This window comes from Microtus oregoni, unplaced genomic scaffold, assembly GCF_018167655.1.
Source record: "Microtus oregoni isolate MIOR12 unplaced genomic scaffold, Mior012 000006F_ref0000085, whole genome shotgun sequence".
In the NCBI taxonomy this organism is placed as follows: domain Eukaryota; kingdom Metazoa; phylum Chordata; class Mammalia; order Rodentia; family Cricetidae; genus Microtus; species Microtus oregoni.
The window spans coordinates 56973224-56986059 of NW_024543065.1; the positions used below are offsets into that span (position 1 = coordinate 56973224).

Consider the following 12836-nt stretch of genomic DNA (forward strand, 5'->3'; position numbering starts at 1 on the left):
AACTCACCAGCAGCAACTGCTGACAATACAAAAAGAGGGGTGACCAGAAAAGATATGAATGGTGGAGGGGAAACTCTGGGAAAAAAAACTCAAATAAAATGATAACACCCTCCAAATCAGATTCTGATTAAACATCTATGACAAATCTCAATGTCACCTGAAGTGACAAAAGAGAGATGGTGTGGCCAGATCCAGACTGGGGACACTCTATCTGGGATCCAGACTGGGGACACTTTCATCTGAGATCCAGACTGCGGACACTCTTCATCTGAGATCCAGACTAGGGACACTCTTCATCTGAGATCCAGACTAGGGACACTCTAACCTGAGATCCAGACTGGGGACACTCTTCATCTGAGATCCAGACTAGGGACACTCTAACCTGAGATCCAGACTGGGGACACTCCTCATCTGAGATCCAGACTAGGGACACTCTAACCTGAGATCCAGACTGAGATCCAGACTGAGATCCAGACTGGGGACACTCTTCATCTGAGATCCAGACTAGGGACACTCTAACCTGAGATCCAGACTGAGATCCAGACTGGGGACACTCTTTCTGGGATCCAGACTGAGGACACTCTAACCTGAGATCCAGACTGGGGACACTCTTTATCTGAGATCCAGACGGGGGACACTCTAATCTGAGATCCAGACGGGGGACACTCTTCATCTGAGATCCAGACTAGGGACACTCTATCTGGGATCCAGACTGGGGACACTCTAACCTGAGATCCAGACTGGGGACACTCTTTATCTGAGATCCAGATGGGGGACACTCTAATCTGAGATCCAGACTGCAGACACTCTCATCTGAGAGGCTCTAACCATCTGTGGACTTGGCGTATGATAGATCTGAAATGTTGAAATGATATTTTGGATAAACTGAGATATATATGGATTTTTTTTCTCTTAAAATAATCACAGGGGCTGGTAAAATGGCTCAGAAGTTAATAGCATTGGTTCCTCTTGCAGAGGACCTGGGTGAGGTTCCCAGCACCCACATGATGGCTCACAACCTCTGAAACTCCAGCTCCCATGATCTGGCTCTCTGTTCTGACCTTTCCAGGCAGTAGGCATGCATACAGTGCACTTACACGCAGAACACCCACACATACACAAAAAGTCTTGGACCAGGGAGATAGCTTAGTCTCTAAATGTTTGTCTTGCAAGAACAAGGCCCTGAGTTCAATTCCCAGAGGAGGAAAAATTATGTGTATGAGTATTTGGGCTGCATGTATGTGCAATACCCTCGGAAGCCAGAAGAGGGTGTTAGATCCCCTGGAACTGGAGTCACAGGCAATTGTGAGCTGCCATGTTGGTGCTGAGAACCCAACCCAGGTCCTCTGCAAGAGCAACCAATGTTATTAAGTGCTAAGCCATCTCTCCAGCCCCAGAACCACTTTACAAAAGCCAAGTGCTTGCTTGTCATCCCAGAGCTGGGGAGGAGGATGGAGCCCTGGGCTCACAGGCCAGTCTAGCCTAATTGGCCAGCTCTAGGCTACTGAATGATCTTGTCTCAACAAACAAGGTGGTCAGCTCCCGAGGAGTGACACCTGCGGTGACCGACACATGGGGAACATGCACACATACACAGATCATGAGAGCTGTTTAAAATCCCAGGCCTCAGAAGATGGAGGTAAACGGTTTCCTTGAGTTCAGTGCCAGCCATAGTACGACCCCGTCTCAAATAACAGTGACCACGTGAGTGAAAAGACGAGGTGACGGGTGGAGAAGCCACCCACTAAAGAAGAGTGAAAGAAACGTAAAACTCAAATTGTCAAAACCCCAAAACACCCCAATTGTTGGGAATTTAAAAATTGAAATACTGACTAAATATTTGGGCTTCTTTTTTCAGGGCTGGGGCTGGAGCCTGGGACTTTGCACATTTTAGGCAAGTGCTCCCCAACTCTATTATACCCCGGTTCTAGATAGTCAATGATTTATTGTCTGGAATTCCAGCATTCAGGAGGCAGAGGAAGGAGAGGCAGGCATTCAAGGTAATCCAAAGATACCTAGCAAGACCGAGGTGAGACTGGGATACATTGGAATCCATCTCAAACACCAACCACCACCACCATCAGCAACAACAACAGAGTGAGGACAACCAGGGCTACACAGAGAAGCCCTGTCTTAAAAAGAAAAAAAAAGAATAAAAAGATTTTTATTTTATGTTTACAGATGCTGACTGGCATGCATGTGTGTGTGTGCCATATTGTGTTACCTATGGAAGCCAGAGTTACAGCTAGTTGTGAGCCATTATGTGGGTGCTGGGAATTGAACCTGGGTCTTCCTTGAGAGCAGCCAGTGCCCTGAACCACTGAGCGGTCTCTCTAGCCCTTGTTGTAGATAATTTTAATTTATTTTTATGGTGTGGTTTTGGTTAGGAGTGATAATGTCCCTGCGGTTTGTCAAATAAAAGGAAGGCCTTGTGTGCACACGCATGTTGTATGATACCCCAGATAAGCAGTGTCCAGAACAGGCCAATCTTAGAGACAGACACTGGGCTCCTGGTTCCCAGGGGAAGGAGTAGGGGAAATGGGTGGTGACTGCTCACGGGGGTGGGGTTTCTTTTTGGGGTGATTAGGATGTTCTAAAGCTAGGCAGTGACATCCACACCATTCTCTGAACATCCTCACAAGTGTCGTGTTGGAAATTATAAATGTGTGGGTCAATGGCATGTAAACAATAATGCAGGGAAGTTGTGGTTGTTCAAAAGGGAATCTTAGCTGACCGCGGTGTCTTAGGCCAAGGCCAGTAGCACAGGGGCGTCCAGAGGTCAAAGAAGGAAGAGCACCACTTCAAGGCTAGCCTGGGCAACGCAGGAGCCCCTGTCTCACAGCTGGAAAACGTAGTAAAAGTGGGGGCCGGGGAATAGTCCTGAACACACACACATTCACACACACTACCTGAAAGAGGGTCCCTCCCCTTTCTATGGGGTTGAGGGTCGTATACAAGGCTCCATGTTTGACAGCCGAGCCCCGTGTCTTGAGACACATCTCTAGAACAATACATCGTATTTTTAAGTAGTTTCCCATCAAGTTGCTGGAAGTCTATCCTGACATAAGTTTCATGCCAGAAGATTTGTTGGACCCAGCCTTGGGGGAACCACACAGGGCCCTCTCTTAGCTCACTGGCAGAGAGCCCACACACTCACTTACATGTTCTGTGGTTCCTCAGTAGCTTAAGTCTGCACGAGGGTGAAATGCAGAAAGGGAACCTGAATACTTTTGTCTGCCGGCAGCCTTCAGAGGTGGGATGAGAGTCGGGCTGAGATGGGAACCGAATGAGATGGCTCCTTGGATAGAAGCCATTGCCAGCGCAAACCTGATGAGACTCACAGTGGAAGGAGAGACTGACACCTGTCCTCTGACCTCTGCCTGCACACCACGGCACACCATGGCACACCACGGCACATGCCCCCACTCCCACAATAATGACGATCAATAAAATAAAACTTAAAAAAGTGACCTCAGCCCTAGATACAAGTCCTGAATTCTTTACAAGATGAATAAGCATATTCTTGTTTGGTTAGTATTGTTAATTCTGCTAAAAGTTCATGAAATTTTGTTTTGTTTTGGCTTTTCGAGACAGAGTTTCTCTGTGTAATAGCCCTTGCTGTCCTGGAACTCACTCTGTAGATCAGGCTGGCCTCCAAGTCAGAGATCCTCGTGCTTCTGCCTCCTGAGTGCTGGGATTAAGAGTACGTGCCACCATGCCACAACAGTTGTCTTCTTAAGTGTCCCCCAAAACTCACGTTCTACAGGTCTGCTCCCCAGATGTTCAGGTCACTGGGGAGTTGTGTAAAATATTAGGACATGGGGCCTGATAGGAGGACTTTGGGGGCATGCCCTTGAAGGCTGTAGTAGGGACTCTTGCCCCTTCTCTTTCTCTCTCTGGCTCTGGCCACCACTAGGTGGGCTGTCTTATTCTGCCAGCTTTCCTCACCAGGTCTGCCTTGCCAAAGTGATGAGGAGTGGGGGGGAAGGGACCACAGTCTGAAAATTGAGAGCCAAGAGAAACCTTTTCCCTCAGGATTCCTTGCTGAAAGGGCGCACGGGAAAGTGACTTCTGCTGAGGGAACAGAAACCTTTTCGCCTTTGAGTTTATAAGTGTTTCGTCTCCGGCATTTTGTCCTGGAAATGGAAAGCTGACGAAGAGAGGTCACTGCTAGGACCGTTTATAAATCAGGGATTATTGATTTATTGACTTATTTAGGTTTTTCAAGACAGGGTTTTTTTCCCCCCTCTGTGTAGCCCTAGCTGTCCTGGAATTCACAGAAATCCTCCTGCCTCTGTCTCCTGAGTGCTGGGGTAAATAATGGTTCTCATAGGTGTGAGGACTCGGGCATTTTATCCTAAAGACAGTTACAAGCTCTGGTCTCAAACTCACAGTCTTCCTGCCTCAGTCTCCCAAATCCTGGGATCATGGGCATAAAACCTCCAGCCACAGATCATCACCATGTTACAGACCCAAGTCAGCCCGCCAGACTCAGCCACCCTGCCTGGATCCTGCGCTCAGCATTCTGTCGGTCAGCACCCACCTTCTGGAAGTCCTTCTTGGAGATGAGGCCACGGGGGTCTGTGACATAGTCCTGGAAGGCTTCGGAGCCCACGATGTCCTTGAGCTTCAGAAACATGTCAAAAAACTTGAGGATCATCTCCACGTTGGACGAGGACTCCACGAGCATGTCCACCATCTGCCGTGCGATCATGCCGTTGACCACGTTCCCTGCAGGAGCCCCGGGTCAGTGTGGTCAGTGTGTCTGCTTTGGACCCTCTGCTTGCTCGCTGCAGCTCAAGAGCCACCCATGGCCCCCTGGGACCCATCAAGTAAGTGGGCGCTTCCTGGCTTCCTCCGGAAAGAGGGCCATCTGGGAACTTTGGTGGCGCCATGGTTATCCTCTTTTGATAAGTTGTCCATCCCTCCACTGGCTGGAAAGGTCACCAGTGAGGGCAATGGTGACACAGGTTGGCAGTGGGGACCCCATGCCAGAGCTGCCCCAGTAAAATCTCAGGAGAACCCAGTAAGGGAGTCACCATATGGTCTCACAGGCGTGGAGAAACTAGCCCACCAAGAGTATATAACTGGCAAAGGACAAGAGAGGATCTGCACCCACAGCCTTGTGACCTCAGAGCGCACACGTCTAAAACCTCTGTACCAGTGCGGATGGCTATGGAGGCACATGCCGATAACATCCGTGCTTGTGAAGCTGGGGCAGAAGGATTGTCATGAGTTCTCGCCTAGCCTCGGCTACTGAGTGGGACTATCTCAAAACTAAAAGCAAGAACACTCGAGGCCTGCAGTGCAGTTCTGAGGCAGAGTGTGTACCCAGCATGGGTAAGGCCCTGGGTTCTCACCCCAGCACCATGGAGAAAAAACCATCAATAGCGATGTAACTGAATGATTCTACCCTATACCTCACAATGGAGTGTTGTGTATCCTCATGAAAGGATGAGGGCCCAGGAATAGAGTTTTAATAGGGCACTAGCTTGATATATATAAAGCCCTGGGTTTAGAGAGAGAGAGACTTGAAAGTGTTTTGTTTTGTGGTTTTTGAGCTGCTGAAGCCCACGTAGACCAGGTTGATCTCAAACTCTGTGTAGTTGAGAAAGGTGCTGAACTCTTGATCTTCCTGCCTTGGCCTCCTGTTTGCTGAGATGACAGTTATGTGCCGCTATACCCAGATTTATTATTATTATTATGAATTATTGTTGTTGTCATTATTATTGTTATTGTGGATGATGTCTTGCCTGCATGTATGTTTTGTACACCACATGCGTGCAGTGCCCTCAGAGGCCAGAAGAAGGCATTGGAGCCTCTGGAACTGGAATTAAAGACACTTGTAAGCGGCCATGTGGGTGATGGGAATTGAACCCAGGTTATTTGGAAGAGCAGCCAGTGCTTTTAATCACTGAGCCATCTCCCCAGCCCTTGTTTTTGTTTTGTTTGTTTGCTTGTTTTTGAGATAGGGTCTTGCTATTAGGACAAGTTGACCTGGCCTCACCATGTGGCCCAGGCTTATATTATTATTGTTATTTTATTAAATAAAAGGTATTGTTTCAAGTTGCTAAACTTGGTGCATATTCGTTATGCAGCAAAAACTGATACATTTAGTAACTATTTATGCATTATATTGCTATATTTAGTAAATAAATATTAAGTTCATAAATAAAGTATCCAGGCAACTCATCTCATTAAGAGTTCTCTGTGGAATCAATAAATTAACATCCATCGAGTCAGGGCCTGGCTCATACACAGAACTTGGGAGATGTTTGCTGGCCTTGTTACAGCAACCTCTTCATCACCATTGGCTCTAGCATAATGTCAGATGCAGCACACAGTCAGGGTCTCTAGAGTCTCGGGTTTGCCTGAAGCTCTGTACTGCCCCCTAGCGCACCTTCCAGGAGGGACAGCAGCATCACCACCATGTCCTTCTGGAGGTCCAGCAGCTCCTTCAGCAGCTCTATCTGGCTGGAGTCCTAGAGGGCGAACAGGGGCTGTGAGAGGCCGCTCTCTGTCGAACCCGTCCTACTGACAACGGTTTGGGGTTCCCTCACCTATCCCGCAGGGCCTATGTCCCTTCTTTCTCCTTCTTACCTCCGAGGGAACCCGCGTCCAAACATGTTCCTCGGAAGCAGAGGAAAGACAGAGAGACAAGATTGTGGGGTGGTCTTGGTAGGCGGGGGAGTGGGGGAGTGCGTGGGGGCGTGGTGCTGGCAGACAAGGAAGCCGGGAGCCAAAGTGGGACGGACAGACAGGGACAGATACTCAGATCTTAGAAGGATGAGATTCCAGCATGGTGCCTGGCCTATGGGGGCTTGGCCTTGTTGGGCCTGATTGTGATGGACATGAGGAAGTTCAAGAGGAAGGGCTGCTGGAGAGGTGGACAGCCATGCACTTTTGGAAGCCAGTGTACCCCCCTGCCACAGTGTCCAATGGAAGGCTCACAGTAACCTCCACGAAAGTCTCCATTGTGGCATCTGTATTATTTTCAGCCACACCTAAGTGCCATTTGCGACCCATGGCATGTAACTTCACTGGGCTCACACAGGAGCTGTGAGGCTCCTTTGCCCCATGCTGGTTCTCAGAGTTGCTCATTCTAGCCCTAACACATCCCACAGTTACAAAGTTTCCCGTTCTAAATCCAGGCTCCCAACATACGAGGATCTAATATCTCTTAAGTTAATCGGGTCCAGGCTTTGTGCCTTCCCGTGAGTCTGTCTTAGCTGCCAGAGCTCACAGAGCTGACTTTGCTTCCCGGCTTTAGAAATGAATACATCAATGGGTCTGGACAACCAGAAATTTCTTTCCTCAGGCTGAGATCGTGGGTCAATAATAAGCACAAGGTCCAAGACCTCGGCCAGAGAACCTCGGGTCTTTCATTTAGAACTTCTAGGAAAACTTTGTTTCACAGCCTGGAGCTGTTAGTGGGTGAAGGAAAGCCTGGGCACCATTTTCTCAGATGCTCCACCTCTGAGCCACGCCCCCAGATCCTCACTGGGGGATTCTAGGCAGGGGCTCTACCACTGAGCCACATCCCAGCCCCTCACTGGGGGCTTCTTAGGCAGGGGCTCTACCACTGAGCCACACCCCAGCCCCTCACTGGGGGGGATTCTAGGCAGGGGCTCTACCTCTGAGCCACACTCCAGCCCCTCACTGGGGGCTTCTAGGCAGGGGCTCTACCACTGAGCCATGCCTCCAGCTCTTTGTATTGAATAACCCTTGTAACCTGCCTCTGGATTGTGACTGATAAATTATCACAGTAGTATTTGGAGGTTCATTTCCACCAGTATTTTAAGATTACGCCAACATTACACGTTCAATTCTACTGAAAAACTGAATTCTCATCTCAACTCCTTTCAAAGTTAGGCGGCATCAAATTAGGAGAGGATCTCCTTCCAGACACTGGTTGGTGGAAAATTATACAGAATTCTTGACTGCCACCTGCCGGATTGTTATTGTACTACACCAATGTAATTTGTGGTTAGGATGTCTAGTGCTCCGTGGTTGCCCGTCCTTAGCTCAGGCAGTGCAGACTCGCCCAGCTGTACACGGAAGCCTTGACTAAGTAGGCCAGGCAGAAGCACACAAATGCTAGACTGTGTGCGAGGCGTTCACAGCCGCAGAAGAGCAAGGCGGTGGGGAAAAGGAGAGCACAAGTGTTCTGGGAGCAGGGGTGCGACAGGACCCTTACATCATGGGTACTCGGCACGGGAGTCATCTGCCGCAGGCAGGGTAAAGAAGGAACAGCCCTTCAACCCCAGGCCCTAATCTAGAAACACGGTCCCGTCCCATCCCCAAAACTGGAAGAATCCGGGATGACCTCATCAGCGAGAAAATAATCCCAACCAGTCATAGGCAGTAGGGGCGGGGATCCAAATCAAACCAATGGAAGTGTAGGTGGGAAATGGGCCGATTGGTGGAGGTAGAGGAAGAAGCATGCAGAGGACCAATCCAGAATGGGGTTTGACCATGGATGGGGCGGTGAGCTTGTCTGGAACTGACCGGCGTGGCATGGGACAATAAGGGGTGGCTGATAACAGAAGAACTCAAACCTGAGCCAGCTTCATCATCATGTGGGCAAACACGTGCAGAAACCCCACCACGGCATCCCAGAGGCGGCTGTGCGCCAGACTCTGCTGGTTTCCAGTGCAGGGTCCCTGAAGACAGAAGATGGCGATGGCATGAAGCCCCAGCGTGGGGTGGGGGTGGGGCTGGATGCGAGCAGATCTGCCCCCGCAGGTTCCCGAGTCCTGGCCCTACCTGGATGTACTCAGTGAGGCTGTTGAACACTTGTTTGGCTACAGACATGGCTTTGGAGAAGTTCCTCTTGCCCTGCTCGTCAATGACATCCTTGCCCGAGTAGTACCAGTAGAAGTCACTGATGGATTCCTGTAGGGCCGGGAGGCAGGAGGGATGGATACTGGAGCCACGCGTGGTCCCACCGACACCTGGCTCAGGTCACACGAGGCTGGCCTCCCTCCCTCACCTGCAGCCGCAGGAGATAGTCCACTGTACAGATGATGATGTTGATGGTGGTTGTATTCCCGGTCTGTGTCCGTAGGTAGTTCTGGAAATCTAAGGAAAGGAAACATCCACTCATTCAGTGAGTGCCTTGCCTTTGGGGAGACTAATGGCGTCTATTCATTTACGATACGTTCATGCCTACTGGGTGCCTCAAGTTGTATAATCGGCTTGCTAAGTCTGAAGTATGTGCGTCCCACAGGAATGGGGTGTCATTTATATATTTATCTAAAGACATTGTTGAGGGCCTCCATGCAGCAAATGCAGCTAGGGATTCAGCCTCCCCCTTCTCCTTTCTTCATTTTTTAGTCAGTTTTTCAAACTTAATGTATGGGCGTGGAGAGATGGTTCTGTGGTTAAGAGCATAGGCTGCTCCGGGCGATGGTGGCGCACGCCTTTAATCCCAGCACTCGGGAGGCAGAGGCAGGCTGATCTCTGTGAGTTCGAGACCAGCCTGGTCTACAGAGCTAGTTCCAGGACAGGCTCCAAAGCCACAGAGAAACCCTGTCTTGAAAAACCAAAAAAAAAAAAAAAAAAAAAAAAAAAAAAAAAAAAAAAAAAAGAGCATAGGCTGCTCTTCCAGAGGACCTTGCTTCATTTTCCAGCATCCACATAGTGGCTCACAACATCTGTAACTCCAGTCCCAGATGATCTGGCGCCCTCTTCTGGTCTCCTCACACACTGCATGCATGTGGTGCACATATTTGTAGGCAAGATACCCGTACACATTAAAATATTTTCCATTTATTTGACAATGAGCATGATGGTCCCTGCCATTAATCCCAACGCTGGGGAGACAGAGGCAGGTGGATCGCTACAAGTTTGAAGCTAACCTAATGTACAGGGCCAGTTCTGGCCACTTAAGGCTGCAGAGTGAAACCCTGTCTAATTTGTTTGTCAGTTTATTGCTGAGGGTAAGGGGGGAGACTTGAACTGCTAGATGCTAATGAGGTCAGAAGTCAACTCTTTCCTTCTACCACATGGGTCCCAAGAAGCAACTCGGGTCATCAAGCTTGGCAGCAAGCCCCTTTATACACTGAGCCCACTAACCAGTCCCTCTCTTTTTGTTTCCATGAGACAGGGTTTAAAGAGGTACCCTAGGCTAGACTCAAATTCTCTTACCTCAGACTCCCAAGCACCAGAGTTAAAACTGTGTAAGCATCACACCCAACTTTAAGTATTTTCACCTATTTTTTTTCTTTTTTGAGACAAAATTTCTTTGTGTAGCCCTGGCTGCCTGGAACTCACTCTGTAGACCAGGCTGGCCTGAGACTCAGAAATTCGCCTGCTTCCGCCTCCCAAGTGTTGGCATTAAATTTTTGCGTCACCATGCCCAGGTTCCATTTTTTTTTTTTTTTTTTTGGTTTTTTCGAGACAAGGTTTCTCTGTGGTTTTGGAGCCTGTCCTGGAACTAGCTCTTGTAGACCAGGCTGGTCTCGAACTCACAGAGATCCACCTGCCTCTGCCTCCCGAGTGCTGGGATTACAGGCGTGCGCCACCACCGCCCGGCTCCATTTGTTTTTTTAATTGAAGTTTTCTGAACAAATATTTACTGGGAAAATGGAGATTAAGTCCTCCATTTGTTTCTTCTTGTTCTTCCTCTTTTGTTGTATTTGGCATTTGTTCATTTATTTATTTATGATGTTTTGGGACAGGCTCTCATGTAGCCCAGGCTAGTCTTGAATTTAGTATGTAGTTGAAAAGACTGGCAGATCCCAAGTGCTTCCTGGCCAGTCAGTCTACATGATAAAGGTGTGGGGGTGGGATGCTTCTTCTTCAGTGAGAAACCCTGTTTAAAGACTGCAAGGCGAGAGTGACAAGAGGAAGACACCTGATGTACCACAGACACAGTCACACACATCACACAGCCACACACATACAGACAGTCACATAGATCCACATACACAGACAGACAGACAGACAGACACACCCTCTGCATAGCCTAAAGTTTCCTATGCCTTGTGACCATTGTACACATGACTGTGACGCACATGTGTAACGGGAAATGGCCTTGTGGGAAGGTTGTTCAGGCTGCTCTTTGTCTGGTTTTGGAGATAGTCTCACTGTGCAGCCGAGGCAGCTCTGAATTCCTCGGCCTCCTGCCAGGTGGCCTGAGCCCTGAGATCACAGGCCTTTGTCACCATGCCCAGCTTAACTGTTCCTTTAGCATAAGCTGTCAGAACCACATGGAGTTCTATTTTTTCATCAGCACCGTGTTTAATTAATGGGCTTTGTCACCCTGGATCTTCTTAAATTGGCACAGTGAAGGGCAGAGCTTGTGAGAACTCCTGCTTCTGTTAAGGAGGAACCTGGATATCTTCTGGGGGAACGTTTTCTGTGATACACAAGTGAATAAATCAGACAGACTCATTTTTAAACACTAAGCAATGAGGCCGTCTGTGGACGCTGAGTACTGGAATCCAGCCCTCGGTGAGGGCTGCCAAATGCCCTTGGGAAAACGGAATGTGACGAATTGCCCATTTGGGTAAATTGACTTCTGGCCAAACTGGATTCCGGCAGATTGCCTGTGGGGAGCTGGACTGGCTAGAGGAAGCGAAAGTGAAGCTAAGTGGTTTGATTCTGGAAGTTTCCGAACTCAAGACAAATTTCTTACTGTTGTTTGTTTTTCTTACTGTTGTTTGTTTCTTAGTCCTGTAGCTCAGGCTAGCCACGTAACTAAGGTGACCTTGAACCCCTGACGCTCACACACTGCACTTCTGAGAGCAGAGGAAGGTAGAGAGACTGAGGCTGGACAGGGCCAGCATGGCTAGGGAGCTCATCACGGGCGAGGGGAGAAGGGGGTCAGAGATCAGCTCAGGCAGCTTTCGGAAGACCCCATGTCTCGGTGTCCTCTCCGCCCTGTCCTCCTCACCATTGTTGTGTCCCTCGCAGAGCAGCTGCAGGAAGCGGAACAAGTCCTGTGTGAAGTCATCATCTGCCATGACCTTCTCTCCTGGGTGGGAGGAAAGGGGCAGAGCCCAGGAAGAGTCAGATGCGCCAAGACACAGCACACACATGCACACAACCCATGCACACTGCACACACATGCACGATGGGGTGCTGGGAGGTGCAGCCACTACTTCAAAGACACTCTGAAGGCCACCAGCACCCAAGAGACCAGTGAGATCGTAGATGGAGGCCCGAGGAGCCCTGGGTCAGAAGCTGGGGCCGCAAGTGTCTTTCTACATCAGTGTCCCTCCAATGTCACCACGTGTGTGACATCTAGGAGTGACCCAGCAGACATTGAGCAGCTGGTATAACCCTGGACCCCACTCCAGGCTGCAGGGGTTAATGGATTATAGGGGTTGGGGTCATTTGCACACAAGGCTCTAAGCAGGGGAGGACTGGGCTGGGGGAGACTGGGATTGAAAGCCAATCAACTGGCCCCAAAGCCTCAAAAGCAGCCAACCCAAGAGAAGCAGAGGGAGGTGGATCAGCATGGTCCAATCAGAATAGTCATCTGAAAGAAACCAATCATGTGGGCTATAAGAACTAGGGAATGGGGGTTGGGAATGGGCCAATCAGAGCAGGCGCACAGGGCACGCGCGGCACCAGAGTGGTTGCCTCTGCAAACACTGACCACCGTCTGGGTTTGGGACGCACAGCGCAGAGAGGGTGGGGTTGGGTATGGGGGAGGGCTTGTCCCGCCCTGGACTGGGAATCTGGGTCAGGATGCCCCAAAATATCCAGCTGAAAAGGGACTTTGATTCTCTTCTAACTTATATGCTATATATGGGGAAAATGAGGCTTATGTTAGATAAAAGATTTGTTCATAATGAACTTGGGGAATCTCAACCTTCTCCACAGGA

At 49.4% G+C, this 12836-nt stretch overlaps 1 protein-coding gene across 2 annotated transcripts in view; it reads right to left on the reverse strand.

The window, feature by feature from the left end:
- Nucleotides 1-12836, reverse strand: part of Ryr1 (ryanodine receptor 1) — a 127066-nt gene that overhangs the window by 26533 nt on the left and 87697 nt on the right. For both annotated transcript variants that reach the window (XM_041653298.1, XM_041653297.1), the window contains 6 exons: nt 11900-11980; nt 8993-9081; nt 8767-8895; nt 8559-8663; nt 6401-6482; nt 4544-4731 (listed from right to left, as the gene is read on the reverse strand). In XM_041653298.1, the coding sequence (XP_041509232.1) occupies nt 4544-4731; nt 6401-6482; nt 8559-8663; nt 8767-8895; nt 8993-9081; nt 11900-11980 (674 nt within the window). The remainder of the gene's footprint in view (nt 1-4543; nt 4732-6400; nt 6483-8558; nt 8664-8766; nt 8896-8992; nt 9082-11899; nt 11981-12836) is intronic.